A 17,383-nucleotide genomic window follows, 5' to 3' on the forward strand; every position below is an offset into this window, starting at 1 on the left:
CTTAGCAAAATACACTAAGATGACAGCCTGGAAGCGTTTAGCGTGGGCTAAAATACATGGCAGGTTAAAAGGAGGCAGAGCTTTTGTGGCGGTTATGCGGGACTTTTCAGAGAGGACTGGGGATGGCCTCCGAGCAAAGTCTTAGACGGCAAAGTGCTGACAGCCTCCGTGTCCTCAGACGGTCTCATGAACAAGATGCTAGCTTCCCCTTCCCCTTCCCCCGCCCCCAATCACACACTCCACAGTCAAGTCCTGGCTTTACGCACTGATGCACTTAAACTCACTGCCTCACTTTCTTCGTGAGAACCATCCGCTGCCGTCGTTTGCTCCCACCGGTTTCTAACCCACGCTGTCAGGGCTGGATTTAAATTCACACGTTCGGTAAATGAGCGTGCGGCGAAACGTTTGACGTGATGGAATTAGCTGTCTCGGACAGAACGGTGCTAAGAACTCAGTTCCGGCTCGAATTTCGTTCTTGGAACTACCTTCCTCTGGGGAAACCTTTTCAGCTTTGCAGTCAGCGCTTTAAGCAGAGTGACCTTATGCGGCACGCTTAAAAAAACACTCAACGTGTAGAAGAGGAAGACGACATGCACGACATGGAGCACAACGTCGCCACAGCACGTGTGGAATAAAAACCACGAACTATCAAAGGAAGGCGGACCCCGCCTTTAGCTAACTCATATTTAAAAAAGGCCAATGGCCCGTGGTTATTATGCTGCCTGAGTGCATGAAAAAAAGGCCTTGTTTCGGAGAAGGTTCTAGGAACTGCGAAAAAGTCCTGAAAGCGGCTAGCATAAAGAAGGATTCAGGTCTAATTTTTCAATGTGTTAAAGATACATAAAGTACGGCATGAGACCATTTGGAACACAAGGAACTTTTTGCAATTCCTAAAACCTATCCTTCTTGCATTCGGACAGCATAGGAACCTATAAACATTTTCGCTTCTCTTACTGTTACCGTGGGAAATCATATGTTGTGGATGATTGGTAGAGCGCATAAGCCATGCCCATAACCAGATGCTTCTTACGGAATGCGAAATAACATTTTTAAAAACGATCATGGTCACTGGTCAGCTGTGTTCCTGCGACAAAATGGGCCGAAGAAGAGCCCGAAGCAGTCAACGTGCAGCGAAAAAGCGCAGGGAGAAAATAAAAACATTTGATAGTTCAAGGTTATTATTCCCGTCATGTGCAACATGAACACTGTGGCAACTTCGCCGTCCATGGAAACATCTTGTTTTTTAGCGCAGGGCTAAAGGTACACGCTGCAAATGTCTGTCTCAGGCTAACAAGTAGACCCTAATGTGATCCCCTACAGGAACCTTTTTGACTGGGAGAGCCATAAAAGCCATATCGCAGATCCAAATGCAAATTCCTCCGTCCACGCAGCCTGGAGTGCAGGGTAATTGTCGTCTTTTTCTTCTTTTCGCCATCTTTTCTGTTATGAGGGTTGACGTGGATGAACTAGTTGGCTATCTGATAGCCATAGGCCATCACCGGAAGAGCCATATATGGCTCGCGAGCCATAGGTTCCCAACCGCTGCCCTACTGCCCGTGCAAATGCTAAGCTAAAGGCTCCACCGTTGAAAGGCTACTTCCTAGAGGAAAATTTGAACTGGACAGCTCTTGGAACTTTTCTGTCCAAAAGCGGCTGATGATAGATAACTTAAATCAAGGCACATATGTCTGGCCGTGGCTACAAGGTCATTCAAGGGTGTCGGAACCACTGCACAGAGCACTCCGCCTCTCGGTGTTACACCCGTTTGAGTGGATGGTGTCAAATAGAATTTTCCAGAAAGTGAGAAGTCCCTTTATCAGCGCAACTTTTTTTTTTTTTTTTTTTTTTTTTGGAACTCAGCCGTCTTTGAAAACGTCCTAACCTTATATATAACATCCTGGTACGCCTGTTTGAACAGTCACTCTTCCAGCAAAGTCCAACACATTATCAATAAATCATCTAAGCGCTCGTCGCCTCCCTCCCCATCGCTCAAATCACTTAATCGCACAGCGCAAAGGGGCAAGGAAAAAACGGGGTCATGCCGATTTGTTCTCAGGGTTTAATGCTCCTATGGTTCTATATACCCAAGCTCAATATTCTATTGATACTTATCAGCCTGAGGCAGCGATTAAGCGTTAGAGTTATGTTGACCAAACTGGGGAACACTGGACCCTGGCTACCCTATGTGATGTTTCCATTAGAAACATTATAAATGTAGGCATCATTGAACCGCGGGATCATTGGGAACCCGGGTACGCCTCCAGGAACGGGCGTCCAATGTGCAAACATTTGCCTGTTTTTAAATGTATAGAGCTGGAAAACACAGGAGCATTGGAACCGGACATACCTTTGCCATGTCCCCATTAGGCACATTAAAAAAACATCCGACTACTGACGTGCTCCCTTTCTACTCTCTTCATAGGCAGAAACGGTATCTCTGGATATGTTTGAATGTATTGTCATCTGTTTGCATGTATCGTGCTTTAAAATGGTTGCAGACACTCCAGTTCATTGCCTTTTAAAGGGCCACACAAAGCGGGGCATCTCTAGAAGGCAGTTTTGGCTTTGCATGTCTTCCACCCGGAGCTTCTGGATGGGATGTGACTCCTCTGACGGTACTTGTTAGAGCGATGAATATAGCCGAGAACACAGCTGTACTTTCTGTTCCCGCCCGCTTTGGCTAACCTGGTTAGTCTTTACGCTGCACTGCCTGATCGAACTGACACGTCATGAAGCACCTCTCGCTCGAGCTTGGCTTTCGGAGAGAGGCTCTGCAGGGGTGAAGATGAGCGGGTGAGAACTTTCGAGGGGAAGCCAATTAACTCCGGAAAACTGAAGGGTTTTCCTTCCTTGTCAAAATGCACTTGGACTAAATGGTCTTTTGATACATAAAAAGACAAATTTTGGCACAAAGCAGGTCACCTTTTGGCCACATCTCAAAGATCTTTTACAAAGCTTAACACCTCTGCTCTTCTTTCTCCGGCCCTAAAAGCATCCCCCAAAGTCCGTGTGGTCAACGGTTTCTTACAGGGAGATTTTATTGACCTGCACTCGAAAGAGCAAATAAGCAAAGTTCTTCCGGCGGACGTGGAGTCAAGTTGGTGGCGTTGAATGTAGTTGACGGCTTGCGGAGAAAAGATGGTGTCAGTTGGTTTGAGAGAAACCCTTCTCAAAGAAGAGGAAAACGCTCACCATTTAAAGGGTTCACCCTTCATCCATAAAGGATCCACGTGAGGGACCTTTTTTTAGAACGAGTTGGCTCGGCGGATAAATTGCGCTTGTTTGGACAGTTTGTGCTCAACTCAATGTCTTGACCCCATTTGATGCCTGGATGAAATGAATGTCTGTGGCGTCACTGAACTGCATCCCAAAATAACAAATACGAGCGAACAACCACCACATGGTCCCCAGACGCCCTCTCTCTGTTTTAGAATAGGCTTAAAATCTATCTTTTTGAGAAACCTTATATAAAGGGCTAGTCTGGTTACGCTGCCGTAGTCATACTCTGCTGAGGGGACCTCCCGGGATGCACTTTTCTCATCCCTCCCACTCTTCCCTTATGTCCCTTCATCAGTGCACGATAGTAACCCCTTCTGCTGGATCTCTGGATACTCTCATCGCGCCAGTTCCCATATGTAGCGGTCCTGCCCTGCACGCACCACAATATCTTTTATGAATATTAAAGCTATTATCATATCATGATAATAGCACTAGCAACTCTTAGCGCTACAGCTAGAATTAGCATAAGATCATTTGTGGCTGTCTCTGCCAACCCTCATACCATCATAGTCTCTATCACACTCTTGCTTTCTCACACTCTTTCTATTCTCTCTCTCTCTCTTTCAAGCCCATCTGGTCGAGGCAGAAGGCCGCCCGCATTGAGCTTGAGGTTCTTGCCCTGTAAAAGGTAGTTTCCCTCGCCCACTGTCACCAAGCGCTTGCTCATGAGGTAATGTTGGGTTTCCGTAGATGATCTTAAAGAGAGGAGGTCCAGACCTGCTCTACATGGAAAGCGTTGTCAGACAACTGCGTTGTGATTCGACGCTGTAGAAATAAACTCCGACCCGACTTGGCCGACGTTGTCTGGTTGCCTACCGGCTGCGAATTTCCCAACATCCTTGAGTGATCATGTCCAGCACAAGATTGCTTTTGAACCAGATTCTGTAAATGCAACTACAAAAGCAGTCGGACAGCATACTAGCTTTTTCTGCTACTTATATAACTGATTTCGTAATGTGTGTGTAACAAGTGTGTTATTTGCTTTAATTGCTCTGTAGAAACGCGTCCCATTTCGCCGGCTGCACAAAGCAAGACACCCAGAGTCTTCAATTTAATGAAGTCTTTTCCTACTTGCTGTCCTTTATTTACCTCCGTCTTACTTTCCCAGCGCTGTAGTTTGTAAAATGCACTTGATAATTTTTTAATTAAGAATCCCCAGTGCGTTCCGCTTGGTTCCCCTTTGCTCCGGTAATTATGCTAACGGGAACTCAAAGTTACCACCTGTTGACTCATGATAAATGTGAGAAAACGTACATTTCCACGGCGCTAATTCCGCCAGCGAGATCACATCAAAGTCTTTGTCAGGAACTTTATTTTTTTAAAATTTTTTTTACATCGTCTTCCTCTCCGACAGAAGTTCTTGACTTCTTCTGCTCTGCCGTTTGTCTAGCGTTTTATTCGATGGTGCTTGACGTTGACTGCACGGACCGATCGAAGTAAAAGTCAGCTCGAAGAGCATGATTAAAAAACGGCTTCATTTTTGGGATCCGTTTAGTGATGGTAAAATAATGCAATTATAATTAAAAAGTCATCAGATGTTGCTGTAGATTAGCTGAAATGAATGCTCCATATACTGTATGTGGTTTTGGTGCTAAGCATTTACCACAACCATCGTATCGGCTCTTACGCTGAAACGTTTAGCATTTTTACCACTTAACCTGCACAAACATTCGCTCCCTCATTCACGTCATACGGAGACAAACAACCGTCCAACCTCTTATTCACACTTTTGGACGTTTTGGGGTCTCCGATCAACCTCCTGCATGTCCCTTGGACTGTAGGAGGAAACCGGAGACAACATGGAGAATCGGAATGATTAGCGCATAAGCGCTAGTCGCTGCACCGCCTGTGCTAAAACGTATTGTTTGTATTTCCATTTCGTAACTTATCAGTTTCATGAAATATTTTACCGCTTTGATTGGACTTTCCATATCTTGCTTTGATGGAATCTGTGCCGGCTGTTTGAATAAATTAAGTCGGCTCCTCTCCATCCCCCCTTTCTGCTGAAAAGTAATTACTCTGTCAAAAGCCAAGCTGCTGCAAAACTGTATTGTTAGCACCTATTGTCTCTGGGAACCATTGTGAATCTTACTGACGGCATAAAATTAATGTCTGACTGAGATGAGTCAACTTTAGATGAATAAAAGCTCTGCCTGCGTCTACATTGGCACCTCTGGGATCTGCACGGGAGAACAAACGTTCCATGTAGTGGGGAAGATGAAAAAGAAGAGCTCTCACCCCGTACACCAGCTCCCCGACCATGCCGTTCCAGATCTTTGTCTCTGGGTCCCTGGCGCCATACTTTCCATCCGGGACGATGGAGATCTTGTACTTGATGCCGATGTGTTTGGCGATCTCGGAGGCCAGGTCGACGCAGTAGCCCTCGTACTGGTCGTTGCCCTCGTACATCTCCCAGTTCTTCTTGAGCATCACATAGGGACCCTCCTACACAGAGGAGCATGACCAGCAAGGCAGACGGACAGACAGACGGACAGGACACACACGCATACACACACACATACGCACGCACATGCACACGCACACACACACACACACACACGGACATCAGGGCTCAAAGACAACACCATGAAACAGGAAGTGTGGCTGGCTAACGCTAACCCTTCCCTCTTAGCAAAACTAGCACGAGAAAGAACGTCACTTGTTTGGGCTTCACCGATCTTCAACAGCAGGAAAAGTTAAGTTGTGCATTTGAGTTAATTTCCTCGAAAAGCCATTTATAATGTTTACATGGTTTACTACATGCACGTTCATGTTGCTAAATAGTACCGATCTGCCTTTTGTGATTTTCACACCCAGTTTCCTTGATACTTCTGATTGGTCAGTTCATGGACATGGGCTTGGGAACCAGGAAGTGGGGTTGTTGTTTATTTTGAATTATTTCTTTTTCTTTGAAGCCTTTCTAGCTTGACACCAACATGATATGATTTGCTTGTGGTCATTTTCCATAATCTTTGCCTTATTGATTAACCTGATTTGATTAAGGTTTAAGGAACAACCCCCAAAATAAATAAATAAATAAATAAATAAATAAACAAACAAACAAACAAACCAGAGGTTTAATCTTATTGGACAATAATATTTTGATGTACATCCCAAATGGGACCCTAATTGATTTATGATGATTTGGCTTAACAGACTAATATATACTCATCATTAACCAAAATTATGCAATTTCTGTGATTGGAAGTTCAAGTCATTGGCCTGTGCTCACAGATCAATAAATATTGTTTTTTTTTTTTCAAACTTTATTTCAGTAAGTCAGTAAGCGTTACGCAATCGATCTGGTTTGTCCAGCACGACTGGGGGATTTCAGCAGACAGTGTGCGTCTGATACTATTCTGCCACCATGACATATAGTGAAAAGAAGTTGTGATAATTTCACGCATTTCTAGGAAAGGGGGTTGATCAAGGTAGTCATAGAAAAAAAAAAAATCAAATGGAAAAACAGTGTGTTGGATGCATAAAAGGGTGGCTGGAGATATGCAGTCAACTCCTTGATGAAAATAAGCCTTACCAGAACATACCAGAATTACCAGAATAATCAGCGGTGGCTGCAACAAGCTAAGCGGAGGGTTGAGGATCACTGGATTTGCTAAGAAAAGACGTTCTGAACATGACCCTGCATGCTCTCCGCGCTCGCATTTCCAAACAATTTACTTTTGGCATGAAAGGCAGCCCATTACATATTGAAAACAAGGGGCAATTTATTCACAGTGTGTGTTTGTGTGACATTGCCCCGGGCTACAGCGCGGTAAACCAAAGCCTCCTCAGTGCAGGGCAGGAGGGCGGCAGGGGACGAAATGCAACCGCGGAACATAATGATGGCTTAATTTGGCGGTTTCTGTTTAGAATTATGAATGCAGAACCTGCAGCTTTGCTCGAACGTCTGCCGCTGTCGTGGTCGCTCCCGGCGTAGGAATCCAACCGGCGAGCCCACTTTTTCTGGAGTCTCTCTCCCGCCCTCAGTTTCACACTGGAGGTAAGTTTAGGGAGATTTAATTCAACCGGGACTTTTTTGCACCACCTACGTTTAACACAACCCGAAATGATTAAAGTTTTAAAATGAGATGTGAAAGCGGGGCGCAAGGCCTCCAGCAAATACGCCAGAGCAAAGGGGTGTGTGAGCTTTACCAATATGCCCTGGTTCAATCTAAATACCAGATAACGAATATGTTTTTTTTTTTTTTTTTGGACTTGTCCTTAAATCAGCCACGCTTAGAATCTGAAACATTTCATTTTGACACTCTCGCGTTGGGGAGGGGGGTTAATCAGTAAAGACACATTCAATTGAGGAGCCCTCCGGAGCTTCAGCTTTATTTAAATTGTGGCTCCGCCTGTAATGCAACATCTTTGAAATGTGATGGTAATTCTTGGACAAAAAAAAAAAGAAAAATACAACTTCAATATTGATAAAGCTATTTAGCCGCTGCTTTAAAATTTGCCGCTTGTTTTTATCCCACAAAGTACTGATATCTTTTTAACGCCACTCGAAAGGCATACTTTAAAATCTACATGCATTTTAAGTTGGAGTTGCTGCTGATGCTAAAAGAGGGGGGGTTATCATCTTCCTCACTTCTTTAAATCAGAGCAGACAGAACCTACTTCTCAGTCACATGTTGTCTCGATTGGTTTGGAGTGTGAGATTTGAAGCAAAAAAATTGTTGAGCACTAATAAAAATTATCCCATTAAATTTAAATTTAAGGTTGAAAAGTGCAGTGTCTCCTTTTTTCAATAATTTTTGCATATAATATTTATGTAAGTGGAGATCGGAGTGCATCAGGATTCAGCTCTGAGACAATTATTGTTTGCTATGGTGAAGGACAGATGGTGGAAGATGAGGTTAGATATGAATCTCCATGGACCATGATGTTTGCAGATGATATTGTGATCGGCAGCGCGGGTAGGGAGCAGGTGGAGGACAATCTCAAGAGTTGGAAGTGTAACTTGGAGAGGACATGAGTGAAGGTTAGCCGCAGCAAGATAGAATACATGTGTGTATATGAGAGGGACCCAAGTGGAACGGTGAGGCTACAGGGAGTGGAGATAAAGAAGGTGGATGATTTTAGGGTCGACAGTCCAGAGCCGTGGAGAGTGTGGAGAGGAGATGAAGAAACTTGTGGAAAAGTGTCGGCGTTTCGCCAAGATAGAAAAGTGAGGTGAAGAAGACAATGGTGTGATCAGTAATTTTGTAAGGTCAGCACTGAGGAATAGAAAGGAACTAGAAGAAGAGTTGGAAGAAGCAGAGATGAAGATGTTGAGGTTCTTTTTGGGTTGAGTCCATCAGAAGAACAGCATATGGTAGATGTTCTGGAGATAAAGTCAGACTGAGATGATCAGTGGAGGGATGGTGAAGATCTGGGTAGAAGGCTACCGAGGTTGGAACTGCCGGGTAGAAAGTCTAGAGGAAAGACCAGAGAGGAAATTCATGGATTCGTGAATGGATTCATGGACCAAAAAGGAAAAGAAGAAGATTATACATGTGCTGTCCAAATGGCGGTGAGCACTGAGGAAGCCTTTTTTGCAATTTTGTAAAAAGCATCTGCTTCGGCTTCTTCAATAGCGCCTCGGTAATCCCCGCTCAGACCAGGTGCCCAGAAACGAGTAAAAATACTCCACGGTATTGTGTGAAGTCCAAGCTAATTTATTATTTTTTTTTACAAATGAATTTATTTGTTTTCAATTATAATTTTCTGGACCACATCGTTACGAGTGGGCTGAGTTCAAGCTACTTTGGAGATTGGCAGAATTAGTGGTTTATATTCGCAGCCAAAATGACCAAAATACTGCATTTTACACAGACAGAGATATGTTTAACATGTTCCCTTATCAAAGGAAATTGTAATTTTTTCCTTCCCAGAAACATAATCATAGTAATTTTCCAAACTTTGGGCTGTCGTCTGCAAATCGCTTTCAGCGCAGTGTACTCTATTTCCCGGAAAACGTCCCCCAGATAATAATGGAACCTCCGACGCACTTTTTTTTTTTTTTTTTAATGGAGACACAACATTTTTATTCACATGTTTCGATCCGTGTCAGCTCCGCGATTTATAATCACAGGGTGTATGACAGCGTTGGCAGCCAGAGGGGCGGTGGGAGATAGAGTATGCAGTCAGTGTTTTCTGGCATTGCAAGAGAGGCCCGGAGGTTCCGGAGGCCAGCGTTGCTGACAGACTGGTCAATGATCGCAACCAGGCTGCTTCGCTCCCCGCCTAATGAGCCTAATTACACATGCCATTAAAAGCACGCACGCTCACGTGGAAAGATCCGCTCATCGACACGATTCCATAGGCGCGTGTCGACTCACGTGGCCGGTGTTGTCTAGAACGAGCCGGATACGAAAAAACAATCATGCGTACCGTACAATGACTCAACCAAGAAACAATGTTTTTATTAAGCAAACACAGAGCTCAGCAAAAGGACACATTTCACGGTCTCGCTAGCCTCTTGAGGCTACGTTGTATTTTTATTCAAATTAAACTGGACGTATGGCATTGAAAAAAGGTGGGGCGCATTCAGGGTGCGTTTTAAATACAAAAAAAAAAAAAAATTGTGCCAACGTCTTTTGTGCTTTTTCTTTCCCACCAAATGACGCAGCGGAGCATCGCGGGCTTGTGAAGGGTTTTCAAGCACGGCGGCACTTTGATGAATGCGAGCGTTGTCTGAGGCGAGTCTCCGCCTTGCAGACGTGTGCGCTCGCCGTCGCCCCGGCTTGTCGGAACAAGAGCGGAGCATGCCAGGAGACGCAAACAGAACACGCTTTTGAGACGCTTTCGCGATGACAATTTCGGCTACCGTCCAAACCGGGCGATGACTTTGCACACTTGAAGTGCCTCCCCTCCCTCCCGAACCCCCACTTTTCCAAATGGGTAGTAAGTGCACTTCAGCAAATGCATGAAGGAGGTCCTGTGTTCTTGACTCCAGACTCTTCCTTCCACTTTTTATCCGGTAAAGTCCCTGCTACCGTTTGGTATGAACGTCGACATTACCTAGTTGTTTGATCTATTTGAGAGGTTGACCAAACTGTCAACATGAGCGTACCACGTTTGTTTTCTGCCAAGAACTGAGACATACAACACCCGGAGGGATGATGCTTCTGCTTCCCCTTCGTTGTCAGCTTCTGATAGAGGATTATCTTAGCTTTTTCAGGGTTCAATAAAACCAGACTGATCAAGGTTGTAAACGCCCCTGCAGGCTTTATTAAAATGCCAGTGTAAATCTGACATAATGGCTCTACCATGTAGAAGGAATAGTTCTTGTCATCCTTAAATAAGGAGAAGCCACTGCAAAATGCGAGATAAAATTTTTCCACAAGCACCTGCGAAATATTTGTCGGCGGAAATGATTCAAAAAAGTTGGTCAGACCAATATTTGGGGAGTCAGGGAGTGAGACATGATCATATTGTCTCAAAGGTGCAAAGATGCCCACGCTCTGAAGACAATAGCAGCATTCAAACAGTTTTTACCGGAGCAGCCTCAGAATCACTCTCTTGTTTTTTCAATACATCCTTATTATGAACTGCCCCAGAACATTTACGCTGTGGCGTAAAAATAGGGCTGAGGGTCTCAAGCTCTGAACCGGTGCAAATATCTTACTGGTCTGGAGGGGTAAGGGGTTGAATCCCGACTGGGAGAGCCACACTTTTTATTTCTGCCTGAAACATGCAAGTTTGTCCAATAAACTCCTTTGTTGACAAGCGACATCTGTAGATCCCACAGCTAGTAAAGCTAGCAAGCCTCATCTCTGGCAGTTATTCACTTTGCATAAGTTAAACACAATACTACAGTATGTCAGACACCGATAAGTAAACAACTCAATCAAAAGTAATTTACTATCAACCGCCATCGGGGAAAGCATGAGGATGCTGCTGATTTCCAGAGCAATGCTAGCTGCTAATGCTAGCATCAAGCTTATAGTCCAAATAGTACAATGTAATTAGAGTTCGCTTGGTAAATATTTGATATGTCTAAATGTAAAAAATTCTTCTGGTTATTGATAAAATTTTTTAAAAAAGCCATTCGGATCATTTGTGAGGTAACCAATATTCAGAGTTGTCGTATTCCAAGTTCTGCATTTTCTTAGTTAGCCTGACCAGCCTTCAGACCAGCCTGGAGATTACTTTTTGGAGGTTTTTGGCCCTTGAATCATTATCCCTTCTTTTTTTCTGCATCGAATAAGGAAAACCCATATTTTGTTTTTAAGACCTGTGTGATTAGAACGGACGGAAATCACAAAATCACGAAATTTATTTTGGCTTTCTCTGCAAACATTATCAATGAGTGTCACTTGACATGCTCTGGAAATTAAGTGAAATCAATTATTTCTTTAGGCCTGTGCATACTCCGCTCCCAGAGCGTTTGGTAGTTCTCACAGCTGAACTTTTTGGAAACTTTTTCCTCTGAAGCTGTCCGAGAACAATCGTGTGACTGGACGGAAATACATTGTTGCACAGTGATGGATAGTTTTGAGGAGGAAAGTATCGACAAAGAATCTATCTAACATATCCAGTATCCAGTGAGGTGTACAAAGAAGTGCAGATGGCCAGTAATTCTTGAAAAGAGGTGTCTGAACACGGTGCACAGAGGAGAGCGTCTGTTCCAAAGATGGTGACACCTTCAGTACAAATTCGGAAAGTCCAAAAAGACATGTTCAGATAAAGCGCAGTCCCTGCACTGTACACCTAATTGTAGTGGCCTGATGTTAACAGTAAACACCGTGAAACAACCACCAACATGACTGTTTTACTCGCTGTCATTGTACTGTACCGTCGCTGCGTTATTGTTTCTGTCCTCTGCTACTTAGCATGCGTGATGTGCCGGTGGGGTCTATGACGACTTCCCCCATAGTTTTGCACTTGGGTTTCTCCTAAAGTATGAAATCTCATGACCAGGAAGAACTTTGTTTTTGTCCTTGCAGCCCTGGGAGACAGAACTTTCTGGTGGAGTATGTAAAGGCCTTGGGTGTTTTGACCAATAACCCTAATTTTTCAAGTTTGACATTTTACTAAAACTCAATCGTGTAGTGTGGTTCATGGACTGGTAACTGTCTTCTTCTTCCTCCGGACTGATTCTGTCTTGGTCTAAATGCGGCCCTACTCTTTTACCCTAAAACTCTCGGTCATGTCCTAGAGGTTAGCTGTCACTTAGTTGGGGCCTACCGGACTTTCCGTTTACTTGGTGTTACCCTCTCAAAGTCTGGGTCTTGTCTCACTCTCACCCTTCTATCTGGTCTGATCTGGTCTCACCCTACATTGGTCATTGGCTTCCAGCCCTTTAGGGTATCCTGGTCTTGACTATAAAGTGTTGAACTCCTCAACTCGGTCGCGCCTTCTCAAAGTATCTGTCTGGTTCCCGCCTTCGATTGGATTTCGAGACGACCCCCTTCGATGTCCTGTACTAGACTCAAGTCTTGCACCTCTCTGGTACGGACTCTTAAAGTCTTGGTCTTGGTAGCATCTGGCCTACAAATTCAAATGGGTTCTTGGATGCGGTTAGCAAAGCTTAGCACAAATGCGATAACCAAGATGGGTTTAGCCAATGATCCATTGCAGCGAATGTACTTTGCCAATTTGAAAAACTGCTTCTTAAATGACCTTAAGACACAAAGGCAGCCTGGAGGGAATATAACACCACCACACTTCATTAACTCTAATTCATACGAAACAAATTCACAAACATGCCGCAGCAACATTTAAAGCGGGCGTGAAACGCAGCCATCACAATGTAACTGTAATATCATGCCGCACAAAAGCATGATGGATATGAACGGGGATGATTATGAGCGCATTAGTCTTTCTAAGCTGTTTTAAAGCTTACGGCGATGCATTGCCGGGTGTAATGTACTGTGTGCCAGAGCAGGTAGTTGGAGGAAGTGAAAAGATTTGGAGCGGACAGGAAATTCAGTTCGACACGGCACATATTCACATTCCGGCCTGCTTCCGCGGCACGGGGAACCTTGCGAAATAACCAAATAAAGTCAAATGAAAATTAGAGATTCAAGCCGTGGATGGGATTCGGTGGGTCGCACAAGCGAGGCGTATGAGTCTGACACAAACAGGGGTGGAAGGACTTTGCTAATGCTTTGGAGTGTTTGGCCGTAATAATGAGCAACCATCCACAAATTTTTAAGAAACACAGGTTTTTTTTTTTTTTTCCTCTCCTCCGTTTGCATTTCATTTTCCTCTCGATGGGCTCCATTACAGCTCTGAGCGTCTCCGTTTCTTTTTCTGAACAAGGTGTCCATTAACAAAGCGGCTGTGTGTCTCTTTCTCTTCTCTCGCCCAGAGTCTTTAGGGCTTCATTTGGCCTCTCTGGGTTGTTGAGTCCATCACTCTGCCTTTAAGGGCTTTCATATCCTGCTTGCGTCCAACTGGGGCTCAGTTTCTTAAAATGGGGTTCCTCATCAGGGGCTGTAAAGAGGGGAGGATTGTGCTGAGCTGTGACTCTCCACTTTCACCTCCTCCCTCCGCTCCTCACTGAACATCCGCTCTCGTGGCCGGATTCACATGCCATGCAAAGGATGCGATAGCTCTACTCTTAACGGAAAACACCTCAGTAATGGAAGCCTGTCGCGCAGCTAAACGCCGTTCGGGGATGGTGTTTGCTTTATTCGAGCTTCTATGTATTGCTAATAACAACAATAACAATAACCACTTTCTTTTAATTGTAACATCCTGCAAACCCGGCAGGTACGCTTTCGCTAAACGGGAAACACAATAGAACCACCTGAAAGTAAAGTTTATTCGACGACGACTGGATACTTTCACTGTGAACCCTGTGTCTGAGGCTGAAACGCGCAGGAAGGCCGGGCCGGCGCTCGCGGAGCTTGTGACTTCGAGGGAACATCCGAAACTATTCCTATCATGGCCTCATTCTTTTTGGTATGTTCTCCTTCAACGAGAGCAAATAATTTAAGCAAATATCCCATCTTGAAGGGCGTTTTAATGTGAACATCGTATTAAAATCCGCTTAAGTCTAATAAATCTGACAACTAGTGACTCAACCTTTGAACATATAAATTATCAATATAAATGTGTGGTGACTCATTGGTTGATATGTTCATCATAACACCCCTTTGGTTAGTTGTCATTTTTTTTTTTGTTAAACTTCTTTGGTATTGTCTTGAATGCCCCCCCTCCCCCCCCCCCCCCCCCACACACACACAAATTTCTGATTAAATTTCAGCAAAATTACTGAAAAAGAAACAAAACACAAACATTATAATTTCAAAAATTATCAAAATGAAATTTCTAAATAAATGATTTTTATTTTATCATTGCAGTAGTCTTATCTAGCGCCCATTCTTTCAATTGAGGTCTACAGAGGTTGTCGGTAAATAATAATAAAAAAAAAAACCAAACACATCAGTACAACAAATAAAGATATTTTCAATCTAATACGGTAAACTTATAACTATAATGAGGTCTAAATCAGTTGTTGTTAAAAAAAAAATCAACATTAGTACCATATATAATGACATTTTCAATTTGATATGGTAAACTTGTAACTATAACAACTGTGTTAGCATACATAGTAACAATGATCATATGAATAATATTAATGATTATTATTAATCTAACAACTTCCAAATGTCAGAATACGTCAGAATATTAGCATCCAAATATGACATTTCATTATTTTTTTTGATATAAGTGTTGGTAGCCTGACGTCACTTCAGTTTTCATATTCAGCACTAATCAGGGTTTTAAACTGACCGTTTCCATTAAGCAATGATCTTTCCAGAAAAGAAAAAAGGCTAATACACCTAAGAACTGTATTTTCGCTCTTATTCTTATGCAAAATAATGACCCTTTGAGATGGGATTTTTTTTTCTCCCACTACTTTCTTTCACACCCTTCCATTTAGTCTCTTCAAGCTACTTTTAACGGATAATAGCCATTTCAAGCAATTATTATTAGGCTGAGGATTTTTTCCCAGTGTCACGGCAAAATAGCAGATAATGTTTCTTTTTTTTCTTTTTTTTTTTTCTTTTTTAGGTGATTCGAGTATAGTTCTTAAAAGACCGCCAGCAGAATGTTAGTGTCTGTGGTGGAAAATGAAAAAAAGGAAAAAAAAAAACTGATCTGAACAAGACTATCAACAGTTTACATTGATAGAACACAGGAGAAAATTAGTTCCACCACTAGGAAGTGGGAATGGGTAAAAGCTGCAGTGGAGATAGGCTAGGTGATGATTTTGTTGTGTGTCTAGCTTATGGGAACGAGACGCTAGCAGCTCCTGGCCCCGCAGGCATTGTATCTGCAGCATGTAACCGCCTCCTGCCTGGTGTGTGTTGGGGAGTGTGTGCTGGTCTCTTACCATGATGGTAGTAACCACAACAGTGCGGTTTTCCATGCCGGACGTGTCATTTGGAAGGAGCGGGGAGTCCTGGATCAGCACCAGTTTGTCTGCGTCATTCCAGTAGCCAATCTGCGGCGGGACAATAAATATCAGATTCCGGCTTTGGTTGGATTGATGTGATTGTTTTGTGTGTAATGTCACGTCTTTGCCTGGTTTGGCAGGACTTGGTGGTTTCATCACTGATATCGTGACCAGAATGCAAAAAAAAAAAAAAAAAAAATCAGTGAAACCCTCACACAGATGGCATTTGATATGAGGGATGGGTGAAAAAAAAAAGCAGGAGTGCACGATGCAGAGCCCGATATCGCGCAAAAAAGCTTTTATCTGTTGAGAAAGATTTAAATAATATTCGGTTACGATAAGATTGACATAGTAATCGACAAAAAAAAAAAAAAAAAGACATATTCAAAAGGTGTCACTGTCTTTGGTGGACTTCAGAGGGAAAAGTGTTGCAGCCAAAACATAAAAAATAAAATAAAATAAAATAATGTATGTAAAGACCAGTGAATAATGTAGCCTTGCTTTAACTCAATTAAGGAACAAGTTGGACTGGAAACCGGGGCCAAATTTTTGCCTATCTTCATTTTATCTTTCGCACAAAAGTGCAAACTTTCCCTTAACTATCGTAACAGCGGGAAACAGATCTTCCCGATTAACAAAACGCAAGCGAGTAGAGCAAATAGAAACACATAAAATTGAATAGTGTTGCCGTCTACGAAGAAAAAAACTCTATAAAACTAAATGTAACAAATAGAAAAAACCCTGGGGAAGTTTCAGCAATGGACCTTTGGTGACAAACATCCAATGCTGAATCAATGTGAACCAATTCTGTGAATTGCAAGTCAGTCAGCGTCCTGTATTTGTTTGTTTTTTTCAAAGTCAAAGTCAGCCTTATTGTCAATTTCTCCCCATGTACTAGATATTCAGAGGAATGGAAAAGACATTTCTCACAGTCCCACGGTGACATAAAATTATCGGAATGATAATAAAAGTGCACTATGAAATTAAACAGTGAAAAATAAACTACAAGGTATGAAGTATAAAGTGCAAGCAGATACAAACTGCTAGTACGGTTAAAAGATGACAGACATTTGACGGAAGACTGAAAAACGTGCACGGATGCAACAAGGCCTGTTTCTGGTGCCTCTACAGTTTTAACATGTTGATAGGTTTGGACAGAGAGGAAAAAAAGAATTTTTAATCGCTTTTATAATTTTTCCTCACTCTACCTCTGAGGATCGCTAACAGGTGTGGCCTTTAAGGAAGCAGGTGTTCACACATCATCTGAAAGTCATTTTCATAAATACTTTTTTAAACGCATTTTAGGACGTCGGTGAGAAGACGTCACGAGGGTTCGAAGACGTGACGTGCGCAGCCTGCTCCCCATCCGCGGGATAATCCCATAATGACGAGTGGCTGTTAGCACGCTACAAATGAGATAGACATTAATTCTAGTCCCGGATTACAGGGAAACCTGAGAAAGGAAATGAGGCTTCACACGGTGTTCTGCTCGCAACGCTTTTGTCGTCCGGGATCTACAACCACGATAAAGTAAAAACTATTCAAACTAGTTTACATCATGATTAATTCTCAGCAACCCTACGATATTATTTTACGATTACTGAACCAAAATATTCAGTCCTGAATATGACTGACATATATGTGCATATATAAAGAAAATACCTCTGCTTTTCTACAGCGGAAGAGTTTCATATTGCTACACTG

General features: G+C 43.0%; 1 protein-coding gene across 4 annotated transcripts in view; it reads right to left on the bottom strand.

Moving 5' to 3' along the window:
• The window catches only part of LOC147226358 (glutamate receptor 4), a 163,604-nt gene that overhangs the window by 40,894 nt on the left and 105,327 nt on the right, over window positions 1-17,383 (bottom strand). For all 4 annotated transcript variants that reach the window (XR_015107196.1, XM_086160467.1, XM_086160466.1 and 1 more), the window contains 2 exons: window positions 15,617-15,727; window positions 5,518-5,724 (listed from right to left, as the gene is read on the bottom strand). Coding sequence is in view for 3 of the 4 variants with exons in the window: in XM_086160467.1 (XP_086016593.1) it covers window positions 5,518-5,724; window positions 15,617-15,727 (318 nt within the window). In the remaining variant the exon portion in view is untranslated. The remainder of the gene's footprint in view (window positions 1-5,517; window positions 5,725-15,616; window positions 15,728-17,383) is intronic.

Source organism: Fistularia commersonii, chromosome 15 (assembly GCF_037954325.1).
Source record: "Fistularia commersonii isolate RoL2024-O1a breed Wild chromosome 15, RoL_Fcom_v1.0, whole genome shotgun sequence".
In the NCBI taxonomy this organism is placed as follows: domain Eukaryota; kingdom Metazoa; phylum Chordata; class Actinopteri; order Syngnathiformes; family Fistulariidae; genus Fistularia; species Fistularia commersonii.